Source organism: Uloborus diversus, chromosome 1 (genome assembly GCF_026930045.1).
Source record: "Uloborus diversus isolate 005 chromosome 1, Udiv.v.3.1, whole genome shotgun sequence".
NCBI lineage: Eukaryota > Metazoa > Arthropoda > Arachnida > Araneae > Uloboridae > Uloborus > Uloborus diversus.
This window is the reverse complement of record NC_072731.1, coordinates 59,859,543-59,886,753: the sequence shown is the minus strand read 5'-3', so window position 1 is coordinate 59,886,753 and position 27,211 is coordinate 59,859,543. Positions and strand designations below refer to the sequence as shown.

Here is a 27,211-nt window from a genome sequence, read left to right as displayed (position 1 = left end):
TAGTGCGAAAGCAATCCTGTCAAAAAAACATTAGAAAAAAAAGTAAGAATTTTTGCTCATCCAAAAAGAGATTTATAGTATGAAATACTTTTAACAGTTAGATTGTACAGTACTTTTTTCTTTTAACTCAATGGAAACAATTAAAAAAAAAATAAAAAAAAACTTTAATTAAGGAAATGAAAAGGACAAAAAATTGCTAAACACAATTACCATCGCAATTGCTAATAAATTTTGGTCACTGTTTTAAGTAGGAGTATCCATTCCTCCCAAGGACAATTATTCAACCCCTTCAAAGGTCACAGAACTCTCCAAAAAGGAGTACCCCTCCACCCCCCCAAAAAAAAGATTAACACCCCCTACAAATTACAAGATGCAGCCAGCATCATTTTTAGCAATTTTGCAAGATAATGGTCTTTTATAACCATTTTGATTTGTTCTGCCAAACATGCCACCTGCTTCATTTTATTTTATTTTTTTTGGGGAAAAGACAAACATAAGATTGAGATTTTGAAATTCAATTTTGAAATGCTTTAAAATTTTCCAACTATCACATTGCAAATAAAGGTTCTTCAGTTAAAATTTAATTTTTTACAATTTCATCAAATCTTTCAATGAAAAAATTTATAAACTTATAGATAATGTATCAATTTTGTCTATTATTTCATATTTAGGTTTCAAAAAAATATCACACATTCACCTTTTACATTTTATTGCAAAATACCCAGTTGTTGGATATTTACTCAGGTCTTGGGAAAATACCTAAAATATATTCACCTACCCAATGGGTATTGACCCAATTCACATCACCCTTTACACTATCTCAATGTCTACTTCTCAACGGTGTTGCACAATTTAGCAGATAATCGGCAGCTTACCCTTTTTATAATGCAAAGATATAAAGCATTAAAATATTTTCTTTAGTGTTTGGAAATAAAATCAATCCCTAAGTTTAGTCTAAAACACATAAATATTTATTCACTGTTTACAAATAAAATATACAGATCATTAAATTCACCAGGATGGAGCAGTGTTGGCTAATCGTCTCATCCTCCTAAAAAAAGTAGATAAAAGAAAAATTACAATATTTATTACAATTGGAGTAGTTACTCCAAGATATTGATGAAATAATATAGCAAAATAGTTAAACAACTAGCCTAAACTGATCCAGAATGTTTATTTTGTTTAATATTTGGTATTTTAGCATACACCTTTGAATGTCAGTATAGTGCTGTTACATAAATACGCCACTAGCTCAGTCATTTCATCCAAGGACTGCAGTTTCGTGCTTATTAGCACTCATCAGCCCGGAATAGGAAGTGGCTGAGCTGCAGGTGGAAAACCTCTTAAGGAAGCTAAGAGTGCCAAACGAACTAGTAGCTAATATAGATTTAGCACTGACCAAACGAGTGATCGAAGCAATGGTTCGGTTCAGTTCGAAGATTGAAGGCAAGGCATGGTATTTTCATTAAGTTACCACCCTATAGCCAGCACTAAGGAAGAAATACATAAAATACACTACCAGCGCAGTCATTCCATTCAAGGACAGCAGTTTTGTGCTTATTAGCACTCATCACAAAACTGCAGTCCTCAGATCGAATGACTGAGCTGGCGGTGTATTTTATGTACTTCTGCCTTAGCTCTGGCTATAGAGCAGTAACTTACTGAATATAGTGCAATTCCATTACAACAAATACTGAGAAATTCCTCTGCAGTGTAATTCCTTTCTCAAAATTAAATAACATAATGCAAAAGTATCTAGATAGAATGAAAAACTAATAAATACAAGGAAGCCTTTTAGGAAGGAAGTTACCCTTTTCTTAACAAAAACTTATTCATAATGGAATTTTTACAAAAATGGAAAAGAAAATCGTCATGCTTTTTATTGTAGACATTATTTTTTATGGTTCAACATATTTAGAAAAGTAACTTCTTTAAATACTTCTTTCTTGAATTCCTTGGATGAAAAGACAATTTCTAAAGTTTTTTTTTTTCCGTTCTAATTTATTTCTTAGTTTTGACTGTATAAATGAGCAGAATTACATGAGTATTTTCTATTTACAAAATTTGATGCATATTTTTCTCCCTTGCTCTGACTATCCATTGATAAAACATATATGCAAGTGTGTGGGTGATAGAGTCATTTTATGCGTACACTTTACTTGCTCTTGGACTTATTTATTTTTTTCTCACATCATTTAAAAACTCTCCACAGATAAGATTTATAAACATTACATAATGCACTAATGGTACATAATGTACTTCTGTAAATCCTAAGCAATCAATCAAATTAAGTAAGAAGATAAAGTTTTGGCTAAAATATGCTTTATGAACAAACTTGAAACATAAAAAACTGAAAAAATAAAATAAAGATAACCAGCTACTTGAATTTTTTCTCTATATAATTTTAGAAAAACCTAGTCAGTCTGCTTATACATTTATGTACATCTAATAAGAGAAATTGTACTGATTAGAAAAGAAAACGAGCTGATGTGTGCATCACATGACTTCCTTTTACCCCAATTTAATGTCACTTCCTCATTACTGGCCATTTTAATGTGATTCAATAGTTTACTCTCTAAATACAGTAGACCCTTGTTTTATGCGGGTTTATTTTAATGGGTTTAAGATTTGATAACTTTATTTTATTTTACCCGGATTAGTTTCAGTTTTACGCGGATGAGGCAACGCAAACAGATAAAATTTTTCCCTCTTTCGAAATCCAAACACCTAAATATTGCAGATTACGCTTAATCAACTGCATTTTGGCATGCTAATAATCGAGCTTGGGCCACTGGAAACATTTTATGCGATTCGTTCCAGAGCTCTTTACAGAAGTAAAAATATTAAACTCACACAGTTCAGAACTCATTGGAAAAACAGCTTTTAGGAGTGACCAAGGAGGCCAAAACTAATGACGATACCGACTTTGGTGACGCACAAACAAAAACGTTCACATTGAAAATTTTGAGCCATTCCCAGACAGCAGAAATGATTTTTCTGATTTGTTAGTGAAGGAAGATTCTATCATAGAAATGAGGCAAGTGATCATGGATGCGTTAATACTCTGCAAAGAATTATAGAGAAAAATTCTTAATGACTGCCAAAAGACTATCATTGCCAGCTCCTCTTTATAAACAGAACACGAAACTAATTTGTTTTCTTTATGTATTTTGTGCATAAAAATCAATATAGATACACATTAAACTTATTTTACAATTAGTCATCACTAGAATGAAGTATTTTGCTACCTACAGAACCAAACCTCTATTTTAAACAAGGAGGATAGTAGAAAGGGGAGATGTCGAAAGCCTCAAACTTGCCGCGCGCACTTGTCGCCGCAGACGGAAGCGGGTAAGGGAAGGGGAAAAGTCTACCAAAGAAAGCAATGGTATCCAATGTGGAGCACTAGGGAAAGCGTTCATAAAGAGAAAGAAACGTGTCATATATTCATAATTTTTATTGTCAGAGCATAAAATATGCTTTACTTATAGCCCGGTCGATTTAGACATAAAAATAGTAATCAAATAACAAAAATTCCCGGAAAGCTAAATTTTTGTAGAGATCTTAGGTTTAGCATTACAAATAAAGTGCCAAAAGTCCCCGTCGATGCCATGTGAGCTAAAAAAGTTATTCAGGGTCAAAGGTCAAAATTTTAGGTTTTTTGTATTTTTCTCAAAAACGGTAAGTTTTAGCTAAAAGTACCTCAAACCAAAGTTGTAGATCTCAAAATTCTCTATAAAAATGGTCCTTATGATTTTTTCTGAAAGACCAAACCATTTCTCATATATTGCATACTCTCAAAAGACAGCCAGTCATTTACAGAATCCCCTCTACTCGCATGGCCTTGAATAACATAAGGCATTCTAGTCCGTGTGGCATCATTCACGTACTCAGGGGTGCCCAACCCACTAAGGGCATGGGTGCTCCCCTCAATATCTCGGAGTCCCCCCCTCAAAAGCAAGAGACCCCCTCCAAAAACTGAGAAAAATACCCCTTAAAACAACCACCCTTTAAGTGTTTTTTGAGCTCTCAAACTAACCACATTTCATACAATAAAACATAGTTTGGCTGGCAAGTCGCATTATTATCTTGACTCCTGACAATGTTTGGCTTTAGTGATACACTGTAGGTAAGATTTCTGGATTCTAATCTGACTCTAAGAAATCCATCTCTCTTGTTAGACAAACTGTGGTTGATGCTTCTTCATCCAATTTTGCGCATCGTCTCACTGCTTTAGTATAACGTGAGTATTGGAAATCATATAATTCAGTAGTTACGCCCTCAAGCGCCATTTCTTTTAAAGTTTTATCTGATATTCCTTTTTTAAGAAGTTCATCCGAGTTTTCCCACTTCTGCTTATCAAAGAACTCAAGTTGAATTGTGGAATTGTAAATTTTCGCTATACAATCGAATTCTTCAAACTTGCCATGTTTGAATCATCAGCTCCTATTCTGCAAACTGGTTATTTTGAGAATCTAAAAAATATAACACTATGCATTGCGGATGACCATCATCAGAGAGCTTGTTTCGAGACGGATTACGACGACCAGTTCGAAGATGGACAATGAACATTTACAATTCCAGATTTCAATTTTGAAGCTGAGAGACTACTATGAGCTCATCGATAAGCAGAACTGGTAAAACTTGGCAGCTCCCTCTTTCAGAAAGGGGACTTCCGATAAAACTTTGAAAGAAATTGCTTGATGGTGTACCTACTGAGTAGTATGGTTTTCAAAACCTCTCATGTCATAGTAAAACAGCGAGACGATAGATAAAATAAGAGAAAAAGTGTCAGGTACTCAAAACCTCACATGTCATACTAAAGCAGTGAGACACTAGGTAAAATAAGAAAAAGAAGCGTCAGGTACAGTTTGTTCTCTAAGCAAAAGGGATGAATTTATTAGAGTCAGATTAGAATCTAGAAATATTAAGCCACAATACCATCAAGCCACTATTTCAATCAAGACTGAAAATTATGAAAAGTAAAATAGTTCAACTTGCATGCCAAACTTATGTTTTACTGTAATCAATGTGGTTACAGTTTAAGGGCTCAAAACCCATTAAAATTTCTTTAACAACGTCTTTTGTTTCAAAGGGTGACTTATGTGGGCTGTTGCAAGCCACATTTATATTTTAAAATTGTTATATTTAACATTTGTTCTGTATCATAGGTAAATTTGACATTTTGAGCCAAAGTTATGGGCTAAGTGGAGAATTAACATTTTTTTACTAGATAAAAAATGCTTTTATTACTTATTTTTTCCGTATCTATGTAAGAATTAATTAATATGAAAGCAAACTTTTACAAATCATAACTTCTAATATTTTTTCTCTAAGTACGGAGCAACACGATGTTATTCAATTCTGACACTATATTGGTCAAATTCAAGATTCAACATATGTGTGAAACTTTAAATACAGTTTATTATTAAAATGATCTTATACAATGTGTAATCTACCCAAAAAGCCTGCTCTTAAGAGCAATAACATCAAATTTTGATATTTGATGAAATTATCGTAACTTTTTCCAGTTTTTATGCATTTATGGTCAACTTCAAGGTGCAAGCGACCAGGGTTGGCAAGTTTCTGCCGAGGCAGTTAAAACCACTGGTAGAAACCGGTTAAAACCGGCATGGCAGAAACTACTTTCTGCCACTTTGCGACAGAAACTGGCAAAAACTCACAAAATGAAAAATTAATTCTTGATATACAACAGAAAATGCATGGAAAAAATAATTAATTGTTAACCAAAGTACTGTAATTTTATTACAAAATTATCACAGTTCAAACTCAAATGTTACATTGTTTGGACTCTGCAATTGCCTCTCACTCACAAATGAGAAATTTTAGAATATTCTTAAAACAGAAGAGCTTGCAGACAATGCATCAAGGAGCAAGCAATGTTTGTGAAACTTTCAACTATTGTATAACTAGTCCACCATGTAGTAACTGAGGTTGTGGTAAAAATTTGACTGGAAAAATAAGTTTTGAGAAATGGGGCCAATTTGTTTTGCAAAGCTGTGACATTAGGTACAAAATTTAGGCAAGTAAAATTCTGGCACTTTCTTCTTGAAGCACATGACAATTTCAATCACAAACAATTTAGAGAAAGCATATAAGTGAGCAAATTACAATCAGTAATGCCTGTTTAATTCTCTATGTCACTCCTCTTTCCTAAGCACCCTTGTATGATTTTTTATCCTTTGTTAATTTAATCCAAATACTACTAGCCTCCGCAGTTGGAAAGTTCCCTTTCTGAACTAAATCAAGGGCACTAGCATGGGATTTTATTTTTTAAAATGATGAAATGTTTAATTTTTTAGTTTACTTAAACAAATATAATTTACTAATTACTTGAGTTATTAAAGACTTTTTAAAGTTTTTGCCATTTTCTGCCGGTTTTTACCGGTTATAACCAATTTCTGCCACTGGCACGGCAAAAACTAGTTTCTGCTGGCAGAAAGCCAACCCTGCGAGCGACACCTCAAGGTATTTTTTGCGGTCAAAATCCTTTTGCATAACCAAATATCTCTACAATAGGCAACTTTTCCGGGCAATTACTTATCGTTTATCAGATTTTGATTTTTTTCAATCCACCCTAATGAACATGAACAGTACTTCAAAAGTAAGTCCACCTCGTACTAGAGCGGGATTAAGTGAATCTGAATCTAGCTTTTGTTGTAAAAAACACTGCTTATTTTGTGATTAGGAAGCGGATGAAGAGGCTGAGAAGAACAAAACGCAGAATTATAGCAGAAAAATTCATAAATTTTCTACACTTGCATTTAAAGAATCCCTTTTAAAATTAGCCAAAGATCGTTCTGAGGTGTGTCAAAAGCTGCCCTTGCACGTTTTAATTTTGAGTATGATTTAGTCGCAGCTTTATGAATTTTTCTGCGATAATTCTGCTCTTTCTTCTTCTCAGCCTCCTCATCTGCTTCACAGCTACAAAATAAGCAGTGTTTTTAAGAACAAAAGCTGGGTTCAAATTCAATTAATCCCGCTACTGTACGAAGAGGACTTATTTTTGAAGCACTGGCCTGTTCATCCTCACGTTGCTGCAGAGATTGAACTTTTCCGGGTGTATGATTTTCTGCAATCCACGCGAATTGTAACGGACTTCTAAAATAATCAGCATTCTTATAATTTCTCACGACACTTGCATCGATTAAAGTTGGCATTTCACGACTGCCCAGCACAACAGTTTCACCTTCAGTCAAAAGTTTATTGCAAATAAAGCAAAATTGTGACATTTTTCTTAAAAATTTATCAGCACAAACAACAGTAGACGCTTGTAATAAATACGTTTATTCACTCAAACTGCATGTTTAACTCTAAAAGAAGCAGGTACGTCAGGGGTGCAGGTAGGAGGGGTCATGGCCCAGACTGCACCATCGAAATTTTTAGGGGGATTGTTTTGAGGGGTATTTTTTCCTTTTGGGGGGTCTCCACGATAATGATGGGGTGCGCCTTTACCCTTAGTGGGTTGGGCACCCCTGGGTTTGTGAACGACGGCACATGGACTAGAATAGCCAGATGTTATTCAAGGCCATGCGAGTAGAGGGGATTCTGTAAATGACTGGCTGTCTTTTGAGGGTACGCAATATCTGGGAAATGATTTGTCTTGGAGAAAAAAACCATAAGGACCATTTTTACAGAGAATTTTGAAATCTACAACTTTGGTCTGAGGTACTTTTCGATAATGCTTACCGTTTTTGAGAAAAATCCAAAAAACCTAAAATTTTGACCTTTGACCCAGAATAACTCTTTTAGATCACATGGGATCGACGGGGACTTTTGGCAATTTATTTGTAATGCTAAATCCAAGGTCTCTACAAAAATTTAGCTTTCCGGGAATTTTTGTTATTTCCATTGTCTAAATTGACCGGACTATTATCACATACAAAAATGTAAAAAAACTATATATTTAAGGGGGGCGAGTGTTCTTATTTTTATTTGTTTTTGTCGCTAGTGAATGCATTTTTGGAATGTAGAGCAGTTATTCATTTCGCCACATTACCACTCGATTTCAGAAGCTTAAATGCACTTAATTTATGAAATGTATGTCTAAAACAGTTTAGTTAGAATTAGGCGGAGTCTTTAAATAGCGTATAAAAACGTAACGTATCAATTATACATGAAAATGAGGATTCTTTTGATCTTACATTGTGAACATTGTTTGAAAGAACTACAGAATGCACAAAGTACAGAAATTTTGTTATGCACAATAAATGTTGACATATGAAAATGAAATGAATGAAAGGAGGGCTCATCCGAACCAAGCACAACGACCAGAGGTCTATTGTACTAGTCCCCAAACAGAAGTCTTAAAACAGACTGGTAGCTGAAGCAAAATTCAGCAAACATCTCATAGGAATATCATGAAGCACGCATGGTTCAAGCAAATGATGACCAAGGTGTTCAAACCTATAGGCAGAAAGCACTTCACAATCACACAGGGTGTGACTTTTCGCTGCACCAGTTAAAACCGGTTATGGTTTTGGCTACACTATTCCCCTTGTTGGGCATCTGCCCCTCCTTCTATCCTCCTAGATTTTAACACCATTACTAGAATTTAAGTGGTTTCGATTTGCGCGCCCCTTGCATAAAACGAGGGTCTACTGTATCACCAACAGTGGCCAAATTGAAATCAGATTTAGAAAAAAAAAAAAAAAAAAAAAAATCGCCAAATTTATCGCCAAGTTGGCAACAAAACTTGGCGACCAAAAGACTGGTGATATATCGCCAAGTGTCCGCCAAATTAATACCATTTGAGTTTATATTGAAATTAACACTGATTTCCCCCCAAAAAGGGGCAAAAGACCCCTTTAGAAATACCCGAATGCAACCAAAAGGGAAGGTGCACGACTAGACCCCACTAGGAGTCTACATACAAATTTCAACTTCCTAGGGCATAGGGTTCTTGAGTTATGCGACATACATATGCACATACATACATACAGACGTCACGAGAAGACTCGTTGTAATTAACTCGGGAATCGTCAAATTGAATATTTTGCATGTCTATACGTTCTTTGGCACTTATCCATGTGTGGTCGAGTCAAAAAAAACCTCATCATTCATTTGGGTGAGTAAAATGGAAATTAAGGTCGATTTTTGAACGAAAATTTTTTATGAATACAATACTTCCTTTTTTGTAAAAGGAAGTAAAAAAACTAAAGAAAAAAACTCGCATTAAATTAAAAACATGATTCTGTTATTAATTATTAGTATAACATAATTTATTAATCTGTTATTAATATCTACAGCTTTGCCGGTTACTTTGCATAAATTGAACTTTGACATTGTGAATATAATTGCTTTAATGGATGTTTAAAAAAGGTTTGATTTTGCACTGAAATAATTAGTTTATACTTGCTTAAATTTCAGCACTTAGTGCAAAAAACGATGGTAAAGGCTGGAGGATCAGACTTATTTGTGAGATGAAAGTTCCGAATTTTTTCCCCGAACTGCACTTGAGAATCTGATAATTTCTCAGATTTTAGCTCAAACCCTTTCAATTAAGCATTAAAGAAATAAATAATGACACAATTGGACAAAATTTTATATTGTGCGCCCATTAATTAAAGATTTAAATTATAGTAGAAGCTCCACTGTGAAGAATGCAACAAATGCCAAATTCTGAATTCATCAATTTTTTTCATAGTTAATTGGTAAGAATTAGTTCATTAATCCAACTGCATGTGAAATACTGCTCTAAGAAAATCAAAACTAAAATTTTGTTGATTTTAATTGAATTAAAAGCAATAATTAACATAGAAAAAGGAATTGGGGAAACTCATCCATTTAAAAATTCGAGATAGCAAAAATAAAACTTTTTGATACACAAGATTAAAAATTGAACACATTTCCGATCATTTTTAAGCAAGTTCATCGCATTTTGTCTTCCTTCTTTGTAAAACAGTTTAACTTCTCTAAAATGTGGTAAATCGTTAAAAAAAAAAAAAAAAAAAAGTATATGGTTCACCTGTTGTATTTACCGCATCGTTAATACATAAACTTTTTTCTTATAAATGTTGTGTCTCTAATGCCCGAAAATAAAGTACTTTTTTCTTTTAAGATCGAAACTGCAAGCTCTCTTACTGTTTATGTACATCAAATTTTGTCATAATTCGCCTACTACACTGCCTGCTTTAGAGTCATGGAAACCTGACGTTATTTTATGCACACACAGTATATATATATATTTTTTTTTGAGGCAAGGGGTAAAAACCTTTTGCTCTAATTTGTGATGAATAGTTATGACAATGAAATCGGATTACAACTACAAGATACAAAAAACAAAATGTACTACACAAATATTTTGTACTCAACTTCTTATGCATTAAAATAAAAATAAAAAAAACCAATGCAAATGAAGTCCGGAAAAAGAAGAGAGTCAAACATACCTCGTATTTCTGTCTTGATCTCTGATTTTTTTCTCCATTTCAGCATCAGTTAATGTTTCCAAAAATGGGCACCATTGATCTGCTTCGGATTGATTACGATATGGAATATCAACTGTAGGCAAAGGTGCATCACTGCAAGAATATTAAAAGGAATTCTATATGCACTAAAGAGATGGCTGTAGCATAAATCAGAAATTTTATATTTAGTCAAGCAGATTTTGGTCTGTATTAAGTTCAATAATTGCAGGAAAACATACTACAATATATTTCTCACTAGGAGGGGTAAGTTTCCATTTAGTCATTTTTATTATTAGTGATTTAAAAGAAAAGTAGTTACCTAAAGGCATACGTTCTTTGATGCCATGACAACTGTCCTCTTATGCTATAAGCAATAGCTGTGCAAAACTCTCCACCAAGACCAAGTTCGGAACAAAGTTTGTTTGCAAAAACTTCTGGACTATTTTCTTTCTCCGACATATCCCATTCAAACTGATCAACCAGGGAAATGTTCCCAACATGTATGTTTAGCTGTAAAAGTTTTTTAAAATAAGATATCTTCTACTGAGTTCAATGATGATCACTTTCACTATAATTTGTGAAAATTGTACCACCACAAACACATACACACACAGAGAGAGAAAAAATAGTGGACATAATTTTGGCAGCATTTTATACACAGAAATGTGATACATGCAGAATTATACAGTATAACTTCGATTTAATTATACCCGATTTAACAATTTCCTCAATATAGTGATACATTTCATTGGTCCGGATTTGGCTGCATTTAATGTCTATGCTAATTGGTTCAACGATATCCTTGATTTAGCGATAACTTTTTCCACTTCCTTGACCATCATTAATTCAAAGTTATACTGTATTATATGAACATTGATGTATTATATGAACATGCCTGCATTTACAGTCAAAACCCATTTTAAAGAAGTTGAAGAAGTCAGAGAAAACATTTCACAGTAGCAAAATTTAATTATATTGAAACTACAATCAACCTAAGATAATATAATTTGAGGTTCATAGAAGTTTTTCTTATCAACAAAATTTTTGCGTTAACAGTTTTTACTATGAGGAGAATCAGCTGTATTGACACAGCAATTATAATCAAATTATTTAAGCACACATGGTGAAAATCCGCAAAATTTTAAAGATATGCCTGAAAAGTTGATTTGTTTTTCTTTTTATCAAACAAAGTCACAAGTGAGTTACTTAGTAAATAAAAATTTAAAGATAAACATTCATTTTTATTTGATGTACATCTTTTCTTTCATTCCTATGTTTTCCTTACTTGTAAAATAAGTTGCAGTACTTTCTCTAAAAATTAAAGTAAAACACTTTAATACATTATTATTTTCACTCCTGTAGTATGACTGCAATAACTTCCATTTTATGAAGTTATAAAATAACATTTTAATCTTTAATTGGTTAACATTTGTACACATAATACAACACAAAATCCAGGGCTTGTGTGTACATTTGTACATGCATCTGAAACGTAAATCAATATTTGCTTCTCAAAAAAAAATTGATTACCTTATTTTTGAAAATAAAAGTCAAAGTTTGACTATCTTTATAAAATCTACTGAATTCAAGAAAGTCATGAAAGATGTTAAATGAAAGAAAAAAAAACTAATTACAGTCAAACCTCATTATCGCGACACCCGGATTTCACGACACTCCGGATGTCACGTCACTTTTTCAAAGTCCCGAACTTATGCTATATAATTTTAATGTTTAAGTAGATCCAGATTTTGCGACAGTCTTTTTGGTGCACCTCCCGTTACAACGACACTTCAAGCTGCATCGACTGGATCAAATATTTCTTTGCAATTGTTAAATTTTCAGTAAAATAATGAAAACATCTGGAAATGTTTGTTGAAGGACCTTCGGACTATGAGAAGAGATTTGACCAGGCAGGACACCTCAAGAATTGTGAGGGGCAAGTAGATAAGTTCGGAAAGGTACAGGTTTCAGACTTTGAAAAGAGGGACAATAGAAAGGAATTCAAAGCAGGTGGATTGTAATACTGGACAAGAGAAACAGCAGGAGAAGAGAAGGATCATAGCTACGTTAAGTTGTAGGTGGTCACTACAACCTTCTCCCATAAGAGAAAGACGTCAAAACCTAATCAAATTAAGGACAAAAGTGAAGAGTCTTGAATTGGTATCTTTCTTGCTGATACTTTCGTGGAATGGAGGAGTGTTAAAAGTTCTATTGAAAAGTTAGTTTAGTTAGAAAAGTTTTTAGTTACACAAAAAAATAATAATATTAAGTGAAGATTTTTTTTAAAAATAATTTTTGATGTATCCACCAATAATTCAAATTTACATTAGTTAAATCTAATTTAAAATGTATATAGATACTATTAATTTCTTCTTTAAATCTAATTTTAATATTAACTAATGTTTAATTATGAATTTTTGAACTATTCCGGTTATGACGTCGCTCCAGATATGACGACACTTTGTTGACAGTCCCAAAGGTGTCGTGATAACGAGGTTCGACTGTATTTGTTACCTAATAATATTTACTACAAAAAATAAAACAGGTAAAATAAAAAAAAAATAATAAAAAAAATGTTTGTTTCTGGCAAATTTCTTTGCACTCAAGAACTGTCATCAAGTGTGTACTCCGAAAATGAACAAGCATTGATTGTGATATGTTACATTGTTACAGCGTGTGACTTAATATCTGTCACATCAAGAAGATTCATATATCATATCAAACATTTTTGAAACAAAAGTGTCTTTAGTCAGTAAAGTCAATGTTGTTGCTGTATTAGTAATATGTTTGTGTTAATAAGTATTTTAAACCCCAGAGGGAATTGGGACATACCCTCTGCATATATCTGCCATGTAAAATGACAGCCTTGGCCTTGCCCTCTGAAGGGTTGGTACACTATTCTGTTTCCTTAAAATTCCAAAGTTTTCGGCAATGATTTGGGTTGTGGAAAAGGTTCATAGAGTTTTTGTATTTTCTTTGTTTTGCAAGGATTTTTTTTTCTGTTTAACAAAGTGAATAATATTAACTCAATAGAGCTCTTTCTGCTCTACAAAAGTGTTAATCGTCTTTTTTGAGTAAATGAATTTTTTAATAACTTTTCAGGCTTAGAAATTGAATACTAAGAGGTAAAAATCAACATTTTCAACAACTGCTCTTCTTTGCTTTTCACTGAGGCTAAAAAGCTGCTGAAGCAGCCTGGTACATTTGCAATATATATAAGGAGATGGTGCCATAGGAAGATTCGATTTAAGATTTTCACCGGTCATTTTGCAAGAGTAAAAAAAGTAGAATGCCGAGGAAAACATTTTCGTGTTTGTGGGTCATTCTACAAAAAAAGGAGCTTTTTTTAGGTCCATGGTGGTTAGTTTCAAAAATACTTATTTTAAAACTTTTTTATAAGATTAAAAAAAGTACAACAAATTTTGAAAATGATCAATACAAATTAATAATGTTATAATATTTTTAAAATATTTTTTTCACTGAACGGAGAGATATTTGTATGTCTCCGTTACATGTCCCAACACATTTCTTCCCATGTACTTTTTCATTTATTTACTCAATACAAAAAAATATAACAGAATTAATAGTGAAATTTGAATCATTTGATGTTTTTTAATATGTTAAAAGAATTGTGTTATAAAAAATAGCATTAATAATTTTTTGAATCACTGTCACAGTATTTCTTGTATCCTCCTGTTCAGGATTTAATTAAGTAATTAAATTTCCTATAGACAACAGTAATGGCAGCTCATTACAGAGGTTTAAAATCACAAGTTAGCCCTTTTCAACTCTGGATCTTCATAGTGAAGCTAAACAACTTAGTGTGAAAGAATTTCAGCATTATTCTCTTTGAAGTCAAATAGGTCCTTAATTTTGTGTATAATACATTCTTGATTAAAAAAAGGAAAGAATTGTTTGTGAACAAAAAATTTGTTACAGTTAAAATTGAATCACTTTTTTAAAAGTAAATTCTAAATAACATGTTGCGTTAACCCTAAATCAACACAATGTGCATAGCAAAACGTAAGTATTTGTGTACTCCCTTTCTATAGCCTTCGTTACAGTATAGATGTAACGGAGGACATACAATCAGAAATGAAGCATACAACTTTTTTAAAAATCCATTTTAAGAAAAGTGTGTACATTTTAATCAGTTCAAATTGTGTTCCTCATACAAGATGCAAGTTTGTTTAAATGAAAAGTTTAAAAATAACATTTAAAATATATATTTATTATCTGTTACCCTCCGTTCACATTCAAAATTTTAACTACAAAAGAAAGTTAAAAAATAACCAATAAAGAATGTGACTAACCAGGGCTGGATTTGGAAATGTGGAGGCCCGGGAGCAACAAAGGAGTGGAAGCCCCTAACCAGGGTTATTCCAAAATATCCGATACTTTGAAATATGTCAGAATACTTTGATATCTATATATATAAAGATGACGGTGTTTCTTTGTTTGTTTGTACCCGATGGCCAGAAGACTCCATAGCACCTACAGCCCTGAATCTTGGCACTTGTACCCCGGGCCCATGCACCTCGAAGTCAAAATTCTAAATTTCAAATTAGTTTCTTTTCTATTTAACTAATTAAGCTAAATTTTGGCTTATTAGGGGGTAAAAAATCCCCCCCACCCCCAAACATTAAATATTGTTGGAAAGGGTTTTCCTTCCCAAACAAGATGATGTTTGTTCCATTTTTCTCAATTAATTCGAACAGGAAATATAAGCAATTTAAATTGAGCCAATTTTCAAGGCTTTTCTTTCGAGAAATTGCTATAACACCAGGTCCACTTTAAAGACAATTTTTCAATTACTTTCTTTTAAAACAAAATGGAGGAAGTTGCCTTTGTTGCTTTTGAATATTTTACTGTTATTACTTTATTTTAAACTCATTGTGCGTTAATTTTTTTTTTAATTAAAAAATCACTTGGCGAATTTGGCGATGAATTATGGAGTTTTTTACATTTAAAAGCTACTGCAAATGTAATTTTGATGCAATTTGTTTTTCTTTAATTCAACGGATTTTCTTTAAATTTTTAGCACAGTCATCGCTGTGCGGGTACTGTTAGTATATGTATATCTCCGATATTTTCGACCCGTGAAAGTTAGGATATTTTGTAAAAATTTTATTGTGGGGGCCCCTTTGTTATGGAGGCCCCGGGGCAGTAGCCCCGCCTGCCCTCCCCTAAATCCGGCCCTGTGACTAAACGTGAGAGTAAAAAGGTGTCTAAAAGGAACAATATAAATTAACTTTTAAAAAAATTGAAGATTTTTTTTTCATGAATTCCAACTTCAAAAATCTACGTTTTTTGTATAATGTCCCATTCTTGCTTGAAAACTGGTCAAAGATGAAAAATCGTTTCTTGTCAAAGTGAGCACATATTCTAAATTAGAAGAAAAGGGCAAAGAATCTACCTTCTTGTGAACACACAAAGATATTACAGAACATCCCTCAAGGCAACCCTCACATAATATCTGAGCCCCAATCCTCGATTCTTAAACTTTGCAGGAAAAAAAGGATGGAAGACTGCAAGTAGATGTCTTGAGAACTGGTTCTACCACAAAATTTGGAAAGGCAAAAATGTCTATTAGTATTGCTTCTACAGCAAAAATGCTGACATATCACGGATTTCAAAAAGAAAAAATATTGAGATAACTATAAAAAATAAGGGGCTTTGCCCAGAGAGTTCTTGCCTGCAAAACTACCCACCATCTCCCTAATACCATTGATAAGGCTTTGAAACCATGTAACCCCTTAGTAACTCATGAAGTAAGTGCCAGATTAAATCTTCAAACTTCAGTTCTTAAAAACGAAACAGCTCCTGAAGTTCTCCGCATTCTTGCTCTGGAGACTTTAAATATTCTGTACTCCGAACCTGACTGGCTAAGAGTATATACCGATGGCTTGTTCTTTAAAGACCAACCTAATGCTGGTGAACGAATCTTTTGAGCTTTGTTCAGTTTATACTTTCCAATAGAAAATTTCTGTAGAGCCTACCATGGAGAGGTCTCGGCCATACATACACAGCTGAAACAATTAACGATCCACTGCAACAAGTTTCAAAATGCCGTTATCCTCTATGACTACTGAGCTGCTGTTCAGAGCATTTGGTCAATTTGCATCCTCCTGGGACATATTGGACATCCAGCTCACCATCAAAAAGTCTGAACTAAATAATAAGACTCGTTCTCCAGTGGATCCCAGGCCACTGTGGCAACAAACATGCTGACACACTAGCAAAGAGAGGTTACCTGTCTCGCAAATATCACGCAGCAGCATCTCATTTCGCACAGTGAAAAGGCTCATTAAAAATTCCTTTTTCTCTCAACATCAGGAGGAACTGAGGTCTCAAACCAGCTCCCTGGACCTTCATGGATGGTCACCACATTTCCCACCGCAGAGTACTCCATGCAAGTTCCTTGGTTGACGGTACTGGGAGGCAAGAAGTCGAATGAAACAATGACCTCCCCCCCAATTAATTTAATAATAATAATAAAAATGAAAAATATTGAAAAGACCACACCAAGAGCCCATAGATGCAAGTGGTGCTTTTGCCCATTGTTACTCTATATTGCATGTACTGGAGCTTAAACATTCTCTTTTAGTTCATTGTTAAAATTTTGGTCTTTTGACCATAATTAATGAATCCTCCACGGCTGATGAGCTCTAGATTCATACTTTATCTTTTCCTACTTAATAGCTATTTGCATTTTTCCTTTTTATCATCATTTATTATTAATAATTTGTTTAATATTTGAAATTCTGTTTGCTTAATCTTATATATATATATATATATATATATATATATATATATATATATATCAATGCACAACCAACACTGCTGAAGCCTCAGACTTGAAATTTGGCAGGCATGTTCACATGATTACGAAAGTATCCACTAAGAAAGGATTTTTTGAGATATCAGTTCCGGAGAAATTAATTAAAACTCCTTAATTTCTGTGAAATTAAAACCTGAAATTGAAATTTAAATCCCGTATTTTTGAAAGTTTTCCTCCATTCAAATCATAATTCAGTACTTGATCTCAACTTTTGGTTGATTGCGAATTTTAAATTTGATATTGTTTTTGTTTCACACATGATTCTTTGAGGCTTTTCTCCAGTCAAACAAAAATGTTTCTGGCTTTTGCTTTCACTTTTTCAAAACTGGAAAAGAAGTTTTTAAGAACATCATCACAGATAAAATGCATAAAGCATTTAAGTTTTATTTCACATCGTAAAAGTAAATGAGTGATTTTTTTTAGTTTATTATTAGTTTGCATAGTACTGATTTAGAATGAATTTTCCTGTCTTTGGCCCTGTAAAATAGATGCTGGAAAAATCTAGAAAATATGTTTCCTGAAAGACAATACAATGTAGTATGCTCAGGGCCTGATCACCCAAAAAGCTCAGGAAGCTTGAGAATTAACATCAGGATTCTTAGAATTAACAAGGGGGCCCAAAAATGACTTAAAAAATTCAGCTTCTGCTTTTGAATGTATATTTAAAAGTATTGGAAAATTAGAACTCGCTAAATAAAAATTTTGGAAGAATTTTAAAATGGGAGGACACAGTTCATAAAATGTGGTAGCAAGCTATTTTTATATGAGGAATTTTCCCCAACATACTACAATATACTTTTACCACGCTTGATAAATTTTATAAAGTGATAAATCTGAAACAACTAACCACTCTCATCTACTGCGAATGGGAGTACAAAGTATGTAATGTACAAAAGTTTAATATCCTGGGGGAAAGGGGGAGGATAAACTTTAATTGGAAGTCTGCTTGGGCGTTTTTGGAAATAATATCTATAGCATTAGTGAGTTTAGTTTTAATGTACGTAGAATTTTTAGAAAATATGTGCTGAAAACAAAAGGTGGAGGGCCCTGAAATGAGACTTAGCTTCCCCTAAGTTCAGAGGTTAATCAGGCCCTGAGTATGCTGCAATACAATTAAAGTGAATTTCTAAAACTTTAGAAGAGTGCAGTTTCCTATAAAAGTTTGCTTAGCAATAACCGTTAATAAGCCACAAGAACAGATATTAAAAGTAGTAGGGATCGATTTAAGAGAAGACTTTTTTCACACGGCCAATTTTGTGTAGCTTTCTCCAGTGTAATAATAATTAATAATTTTAGCACCCGAAAAGTAATGTTGTATATACAAAGAAGTTCTTGCTTAAACATAGGTATAAGAATAAAATGTGGATGGCCTGCATTTGCAAAGAAAATCAATACTTTAAAAGGATCGTTATTGACAGTTAAGAATCGATTAAGGACAAGGGCATGTATATAAGGAGTACAGGAGCACCGGGACCCTCCCAAAATTAGAAAAAGTTATAGGTAATACATAATTATTATAGGGGATTTTTGTAACTAGGTGCACCAAGCACTGTTATCGCCTGCTAATTCCATTACCTGAGCAATACCGGGTACGGGAATGCAAGTAATACTATAAAAATGGTTTTTCACATTATTCTGAGGGTAAAATACAAGGAAACAGTATTTAATTTTAAATTGGTTTATTTCTGGCTTTCGAGGGATTTCAATAAGACAATACTCTACAAAATTCAATTCTCTAGAAAACACCGGAACACAATTTCTAGTTAAAATGTGAAACTTTGAAAAAATAATTAAAAAGAACAATAAATACTCCACTTGAACTAAAAAGGAAAAAATTACTTTTAATATAACTCTCTGGTCCGCTTGCTCATCCAGTAAATTGTCTGTTGGAAATGCATCAATTTGCTGGCGAATTGACTGAGCTATGGCTGGCACAAAAGATAAAGGTGGTAAATCCAAATCATCACATAATGCTTCAGCAAACTGCTCAGGTGTAATCAGTGATTCTGAGAAATGTTTTAATAAAAGAAAGAATCAGAACGTTAATGCTGTATCTAAGTCGTCCTAATTAAATGTAATATTCATCTTTTTACTGAAAACTTTCGCTTTTCGCGAAAGTTCAAAACTTTCTCAAAAACGAACCAACAATCAGTAAAATTTAATTTGGGTTAGACATTCTGAGCAATTTAAAATATGTTATGTGCTAGGATTGTTAGCCAACAAATTAAAAAACTTAGGAGGAATTTTTGCATAATTAAAACAAATACATAAATAAATAAAAATACCCAAGTTTACTAGTTTTTTTTTTTTTTTTTTTTTTTTTCACTTTTGAAATACTTTAACAAGATAACAAGAAATATCCAACGTTGTTTACCACAAATAAACAGATTAAAGAATACGCGTTTTTTGGGGGTTTCAAGGAACCCCTTTTTCAATTCAAAGGTGTGAGCATCTAGATGTTAAGACACCAAGTAAAAGCAATGAAAATGGACAGTAGACAGCTTAAATATCAAAATAAGCAATTAACAAAAGAAAAACAAGACAAAATAGAACTCAAAGTCAAAAATTACTGCATGATTCCCTCCAAGAAAAAACCGTTAAGCAATAAATTTCAGTAAAAAAAACCCCATGAAATACATTTTGCTGTCAAAATGAAACCACTTATTAATAAATTAGAAATAAATTTATGTCTGAAAAATTTTTGCTACAAATCAACTGCCACATTAAGGGAAAAGAAGAATAAACATAATTCAAGAAAACAGAAAGAAGTTGGAAAACAACAAAAAGTTAAACAAGTACAAAATAAAACATGAAATGGCAATGTAAAGACAGAAAAATGTACTAAAGAAAGACATTACAATAACCCCCTACAACACAACGGAGAAAGAAGAGGGCGGAAAAGACTAACAATTAATGAATGGATGCTACACTGCAGAAAAATATGGAATGGCTTTCAGATAGTTAACTAGATTAGACAGGGTTCGTACTCAATTTCAGCAATAAAATGAAGGAGCTTTGAAGGAGTGAAATGAGGTTTTGAAGGAGTACTAATGGGTTGTCATTAAATGATGTCGCACTTTTTTTTCAACATATTTGACCCTCTTCCCCCTTTATCACAAAGTGTCACACTTCACCTAACCCCTTTCCTTGTCATGTCATATTTTTTATAAACATATTGTTACAATAACTGTGTGATGTCACTTTTTGTCTACCTCTTTCTTCCCCTTGTCACAATTTCATGAGCCCATCTCCTCCTCAAGGCATGACACCACTTGTGGATGACCCTTTTTACTATATCATAACTGAGATTTACTAAGCAATTGCTTTTTTAACACAATCATTTAATGTAGTACATCTACTTACATAGTTTTAGACAACCTGACTTTTGCTGCTGAGTGTGTGGCGGAGAAAAAACAATTATCATTAAACTTGAAAAAGTAGAAAAGCACCATTTAAGCATGTTTTACTTCACTTATGAATTGTTTCAGTCCTCTAATAAAATTTTCACCTTCAACTTTTATGATTTAACTATGATCAATTTGTAAATCACATGTTTATGAAAAAAATAAATGCACAAAATTACTACATTAAAATTGCCCTTGTGACAAAGTTAGTTGTTGATCAAAGTATTATAAGTTACTGTCATAGAGGAAGTTTATGTAGTCTTGAACTAAAAAAGAAGGAGTTTTGAAGGAGTTAAAACCAAAATGAAGGAGTTTGAAGGACCCTTCAAAAAAAACTTCCAAATGAAGGAGTAATGGAGGAGTTTTGAAAGAGCGTACAAACCCTGTTAGAACGATTCTTTAGAATGTGGAAAGACTCCCAAAAATTAAGATCTGATGAATTTGGGCATTTCTGGATAATTTTAATTGAGTTGAAATCAAAGGAGAGGTTTGAGACTTTGAGTTCCATTTTGTCTTGTTTTGCTTTTGTTAATTGCTTATTTTCATATTTAAACTGTCTGCTGTCCATTTTCATTGCTTTTACTGGGTGTCTTTACATCTATTCAATTGAAAAACGTGTTTCTTGAAACCCGAAACACATGTATTCAGTAATTTGTTTGTTACGCACAAAGGTATTTATTTATTGCTTACTTTAACAGGGTTCATACCCTTCTGGGAGAGAAAAAAAAAATCAAGCACTTTTCAAGTACATTTCAAAAGTCAAAAAATATTTTACAAGGCAATAAATATAAAAGGCAAATTTCCTTTTACTGAAAATATATAGAGAGTTGGGGATGGTCGGGAAAAACAGAAACGTTGGCAAAAAGCTTTTTTTTTCCCCCTATAGAGTTTATTTCCAGTCAGGAAAAATTAAAAATTTTAATATTTCCGGCTCTAAACAATATTTAGAAATTTACAATATAACATTCCAATGCTTCTTTTGTTTAAAATGTTTTCATTTAATGGGTGTGTACATTGCATAAAAGTTAACAATCCTTTTTCTCAAAGCTCTATTAAAAAGATTACAAATACATAAGTGAAGATCAGCAACAGGCTCTGGGCCCAGCAAGGCTGGTCCTAGTTAATACTGAGTGTTCCTAAAATTTTCCTCAAACATAAACATGAGCTTTTTTATTATAGCTTTCCTCTAAGATATATGAAAAACACATGTTATTGTACCCCACTCTCAATAAGTCGTTAATTAAAAAAAAAACTATAATTTTATTTCAAATATGTTCTTAGAATACATTTCACACAAGTCACAATAAATATTCATAATCTTTGAATATAATTTGAGCTTTAAATATAGGAATTTCTAAAGAATTGAAGCACTAAATTAACTTTCAAAACATTTTCAAGGTTTTGAAGCATTTACAAATAGTTTTTTCAAAACATTTTTTAAGGGTTTTTCAAGAGCAAATGAACTTTGTTGTAGCATTTAAAAAGTAAAATTAAAAAATGTTGCAAAATGTAATTTATACAAAATATTATTACCATTCTTATTCCAAGTGAATGTGTCACGCAATTTATGACCTTCTATCTCCATGTCTAAACGCACCGGGACAAGAACTTCTGTTTGAGTTGAGTTTTCATGTATAACAGCAGGTTCTAAATCATCATACCTGTGGTTAAAAAAATGTATATAGAAAATATTACTGACTTAATATCTTTTGATTAAATCTGCAGTACAAGCATTAACATGTTTTGAACAATTTTTTACAGCTTACAAAACAATAAAAATAAGAAATGTAACAAATTAACATTATTATATAGTCACTAGGAGTACCCGCACGGCTGTGCTCCATGGGTGCAAGTTTGGTGATGTGTTCAAGACGGAAAATATTTCCTGCCTCTCCCCCCCCCCCCCATCATGTGTGCTTAAGGAAAAATTTATGTGTATAAATGTTGGACATTTTAAATATGCCAGTTTTGGAATCTGTTTGATTTTAGAAATTAAGCTTTTGACATTTATAACAACATGAACTTAGTTTAAATTGTAATATTTAAGTTTTCTGATATCGTAACTCCAAAAACGTAAAACCCGCCAATAACGGGGGGTCTGGGAGCTCTCCCCCAGATTTTTTTTAAATTGAAATCCAAAAAACGCAATGATAGGCCATTTGGTAAAGTTCAGGGAAAAGAGGGATTCAAGGACTCTCTTAGATCAATTTTTTCAAACTGATAGTCCCAAAATCACAATATTGGGCGACCTTCAAAAGTATTAGCAAAAGAGGTGGGGGGGGGGGGGGGGGCGCTCTGAACTCTCCCCGAAATTAAACATAACGACATTGTACTCCATCTTCCATAACGTTTATACGCTTTTTGACTGCATTATTGAAGGGATGAAGTTCAGGAACTCTCCTTCAGCAATATTTCGAAACTGAAGTTACAAAAACGCAATTTTAGACGATAATGGATAATGTTAGTTGTAAAAGCGTTCAGGGCTCCCCGCCATTAGTCTATTGCCGATCGTAAATATATTTTTTGCAGCAGAAAAATCGCTTGGGACATAAGATTTTCACTTTTGCAACATAAATCAGATATGATCGGAAAGCCTACCCAAGGTAGCGCCAACAAACCAGAAAAGAATGAAAGGGGGAGGGGGAAGGGTATGGGCGACTACAGGCACCATTCCCCCATACAGTCTTCATTTGAAAAAGAAGTCTTTATAAGATAGCAGGTGCTGAAATTAGCCATAAAAAAACCACTTCAGTGAAGTAGATACATTTTTTAAACGAGGCACACTTTCCAGTATTCATTAATTAAAAAAAAAGCAATAGGGGAACTGAATGCTCACCCCCAGGGAGGGCCCTGAATCAAATCCCTCTTAAGGCACTCAAATATAGCCTAAAGTGGCCTTTTAAATATTTCATCTTTGAAAATTTATCGGAAGAGAACTCCCGAACCCTTTTTCTGAATTCACCACAAATATTCTAAATTTGAGTTTTAATGCTTCAGTTTCTAAATTTCTTTCTAGGAGCAATAACCCCCTTACCTACATACATGACTTATGACCGCCTAAAAGTTTTAATATTTTAATTTCGGAAACTTTTGAAAGAAGCTTCCTACTTCCTTCCCCCTTAAGTCATCCAAAGATAGCCCAAAACAGAGCTCTTAAAATTTCAGAAACGGAAATATTTCGAGCTCGGCGACGGAATACCCATCCCCACCCCCTCCTCTTTGGGTTTATTAAAGGCATTGTAAGTTTGTGTTTAAGATTTATTTTTCTAATGAAAGACTTCAATTTCCAAAAAGTTCCGAGAAAGACCTCCGAATCCACTAACTCTAAACTCACTCAACAACAGCCAAAACAGCATTTTAAAATTCAGCATGGAGAAATTTTCGGGGGAGAGAGCCTCCCCCCTCCCCGAACTCCTTCCCTTAAGTTCACTAAATTTGACTTAAATTTACGGTTCCCCCCTTTTAATCACCGAAATTTTAAGAACTTAAGTTCTTAACTTTATTGAGAGTCTCTTATTGAGTTTCTTAAGTCTCTCAAAGATTACTCAAAGCTGAGTTCTGAATGCTTCAGCTTTGAATTTTTTTCTGGGAAGGGGACACGGAACCCCAAGATGGTCTACAGTCTAAAGGTTCGCTTTTACAACTCCAGTTTCGGAATTTCGCCTAAAGAGACTCCCCCCCTCCCCTCTTGAGATTGCCAACGACATCCTGAAAGTTTTAAGACTTCAATTGCAAACACCTTTCGGGAGAGGATCCCAAATTCCCTTTCTCTTAAGAAATTTTAAGTGCAGCCTTAAATAGTTTCTAATACATCAGCTACAAAACATTTTCAGGTTAGAACACCAAAACCATCTCTCATCAATTCGCTAAATATTGCCTAAATTACTATTTTTAAGACTCCAGTTTCTGATTTTTTTAAAATTTCCCCCTCCCCACTTTTACATCATTAAGGATAGTCTAAACATTTTTGACTTTTAAATTTTAAAGAGTTTGCAGAGGAAAAATCCCAAACCACTCCTAACTTCAAAAATGACTTTGAATTCAGTTTTTCGATATTTTATTATGGAGCCCTTGAGTAGCCTCCCGCCTCCTCTTAGAATATCCAAGATACTAACGTTTTAGGACCTCAGTATCGTGGGTTAATTTGCGGACTTTTCCTCTTTGCAAGAGCAGCGTTTTTTTCAAATTCGTGATGCCGTTAGTTTTTCTCGTTTCCTTTTCTCTTCCCCCACCCCCTCCTTCCATATTTCCATTCTAGCAAGTGTTAAATTGAAAGACATTGGAATTTAGTAATTCCTCAAGTCTTAGAATATTTTACCAGCAACATGTCAATCATTCAGGAACAGTTGCCCATCGGTGTTTCAAACCAGCTTGAAATCCCTACCCCCCCCCCCCCCCGATTCTTTTCGAAATTCCCATTTTCATTAAAATCTTTGAAGTCCCTGATAGTTCCCGTTTTGCCTGTGTGGTATGTGGACGCCCTTTGCTGTGGCGTAAACATTTCATCCCGTCAGCAATCACTCTCAATCGGTGATAAAGATTTAACTCTTAAGACATTTTTTGCAAAAAAAACCCCACAAATGAAAAAATAAAAGGATGATCAAGAGAAAAGGCTAAATTTTCAAATAGAGACGATAAATCAGGGAGAATAGTGAGCAACTCCGCGGTCTGCAATGCAGTGAGTTGGAACTAACAAAGCAACCTAAAGCAAGTCAAACGGCGCGAGTCTAAAGCCACTCCTCCAAAAGCACGTTGCAAACAAAACAAAAACAAGCCCATGGTGGAAAATCGACAGAATGTCGATGTAAATTCGTGGTTATGGAACGGTACAGTAATTAAAGCATATTTTTCAAATACTCAATTTTTCTTTTTTAAGTAACTTTTTAAAACTGCAGGAAAGTCATCGAAGCTCTTTCCGTCCCGACCTCCGTCTCGGAAATTTTGTCCAAGACGGAAATCCGTCCTGAGACAAAAGGTCTTGCACCCATGCTGTGCTCGTGCTATAAAATTAAATAACTCTGAAATAAAAAGAAAGATTCTGTTTCGTTAGTTAAAATGTGCACATATAATTTTATCTAAGCTCCATAGTCCATAAAGTAATTTTGAAAAAAATCCCGATATAAAGAGTACACCTGTCTGTCAAAACTCTCTCTTTCAAAGAAAATAGCATCTAAAGTTTAAAAAATATGATAATAATTTTTAACTCTTCAATCCGAAAGATACTGCCAATAAAAGAAGCAAAGAAATAAATATCACTAAACTTGTCTCAAAATATTTATAAACAGAACAAAAAGTAATCAATATTTATAAACCCTGTATTTGTACATCCAAAAACATGATAATGATCATGTTACTCCCTATCTACCATTTGCAAGGAGAGTAGGTTTTGACAAATGTAAGACATTGGGCAATGCGACCACTATGAGCAACCCTGATTGCTGAATCAGAACCAAGTAAAAATCTCCCAACCCAAAGAATAAATAATTTTGTTGAAATACTAAATACTAAAAGAACGGAATAAAAATCCGTGCCGCTCCTGATAAAAAGGTATTTTATTGACACATTTGTTACAGTTACAATGAAGGCAAATTATTACCGAAGAAAAAAATCTTGTCATCAAAGTACTCACTCCAGTTGAATCAGCTAAAACTACACATACATTCCTACTAAAAAGAATCACAGATTTTTAGATTTGACAGCATTTTATATATGTAAAAACGAATTTTCACAGTGCCTCTAATTTCGGTGAAAGGTAATTCCACGAAAATGACACTTTTTATGAAAGAATTTTTTTTCATTAATTTATTGGAATGATTTTGTAAACTATATCACTCATCACTTCATTATGCGTTAGGGGCCTTTGTGGCTTTGTGGTAGAAACTTCGCTTCAAATGCCAGTAAACGTGGGTTTGATAACGTCGGATGCTCTAAGTGGTGTTTTTTCTTTCTTTACACTGAAATCTTTCTCATGTTGTCTATGTGTGAATAAATAAAAAAGTCGAAAATCTCGAGACAACGGCCCCCTATAATTCCATGGTTATTAACCAATGACACGTAAACAACACTAGTGTCATATACGTTAAAGGCAACAATTTTTAACTTAATTAAAAACGTGGTCTTTTTTATAGTTATGAATAGACTTTAAAAGCCACTCCACCGCAGTTGTTCCATCAAAATGCATAAACTTGAATTTGTCAACCTAGTGCATGAAAAATTATTCAAATTAACAGTTTCTTATTGTTACTTCTCTATCAGGAAAGTATTCGTCAGTTAAAAGATTGAATTAATGCACAGTTTCACAAAAATATCGTTTTGTTCTAAGTCCAGAATTTGGTTCAAAAAAGTGTAAAATTTTATCATGGAGCAGAAAATAGCACAAACATTGAGGGAAAAGGAATATTTTTTTCTCTGTCTTGTTTTGCATATTTTAACAATGAAGTGCAGAGAAAAAAAAAGTCAGCTGAAATGAAAATAATTTCACTGTAATCGCTTAAACCTTTAAAAAAAACTGTCTTTCTGTTACACATGGAATTGCTCTG

The 27,211-nt window shown here is 33.4% G+C and overlaps 1 protein-coding gene across 2 annotated transcripts in view; it reads right to left on the bottom strand.

The window, feature by feature from the left end:
- Positions 1 to 948: 948 nt before the first annotated feature.
- LOC129234594 (SWI/SNF-related matrix-associated actin-dependent regulator of chromatin subfamily B member 1-A-like) overlaps positions 949 to 27,211 on the bottom strand; it is a 51,638-nt gene continuing 25,375 nt past the window's right edge. For both annotated transcript variants that reach the window (XM_054868616.1, XM_054868617.1), the window contains 5 exons: positions 22,206 to 22,333; positions 19,108 to 19,274; positions 10,747 to 10,937; positions 10,410 to 10,541; positions 949 to 1,051 (listed from right to left, as the gene is read on the bottom strand). In XM_054868616.1, the coding sequence (XP_054724591.1) occupies positions 1,012 to 1,051; positions 10,410 to 10,541; positions 10,747 to 10,937; positions 19,108 to 19,274; positions 22,206 to 22,333 (658 nt within the window). In that variant the 3' untranslated portion in view covers positions 949 to 1,011. The remainder of the gene's footprint in view (positions 1,052 to 10,409; positions 10,542 to 10,746; positions 10,938 to 19,107; positions 19,275 to 22,205; positions 22,334 to 27,211) is intronic.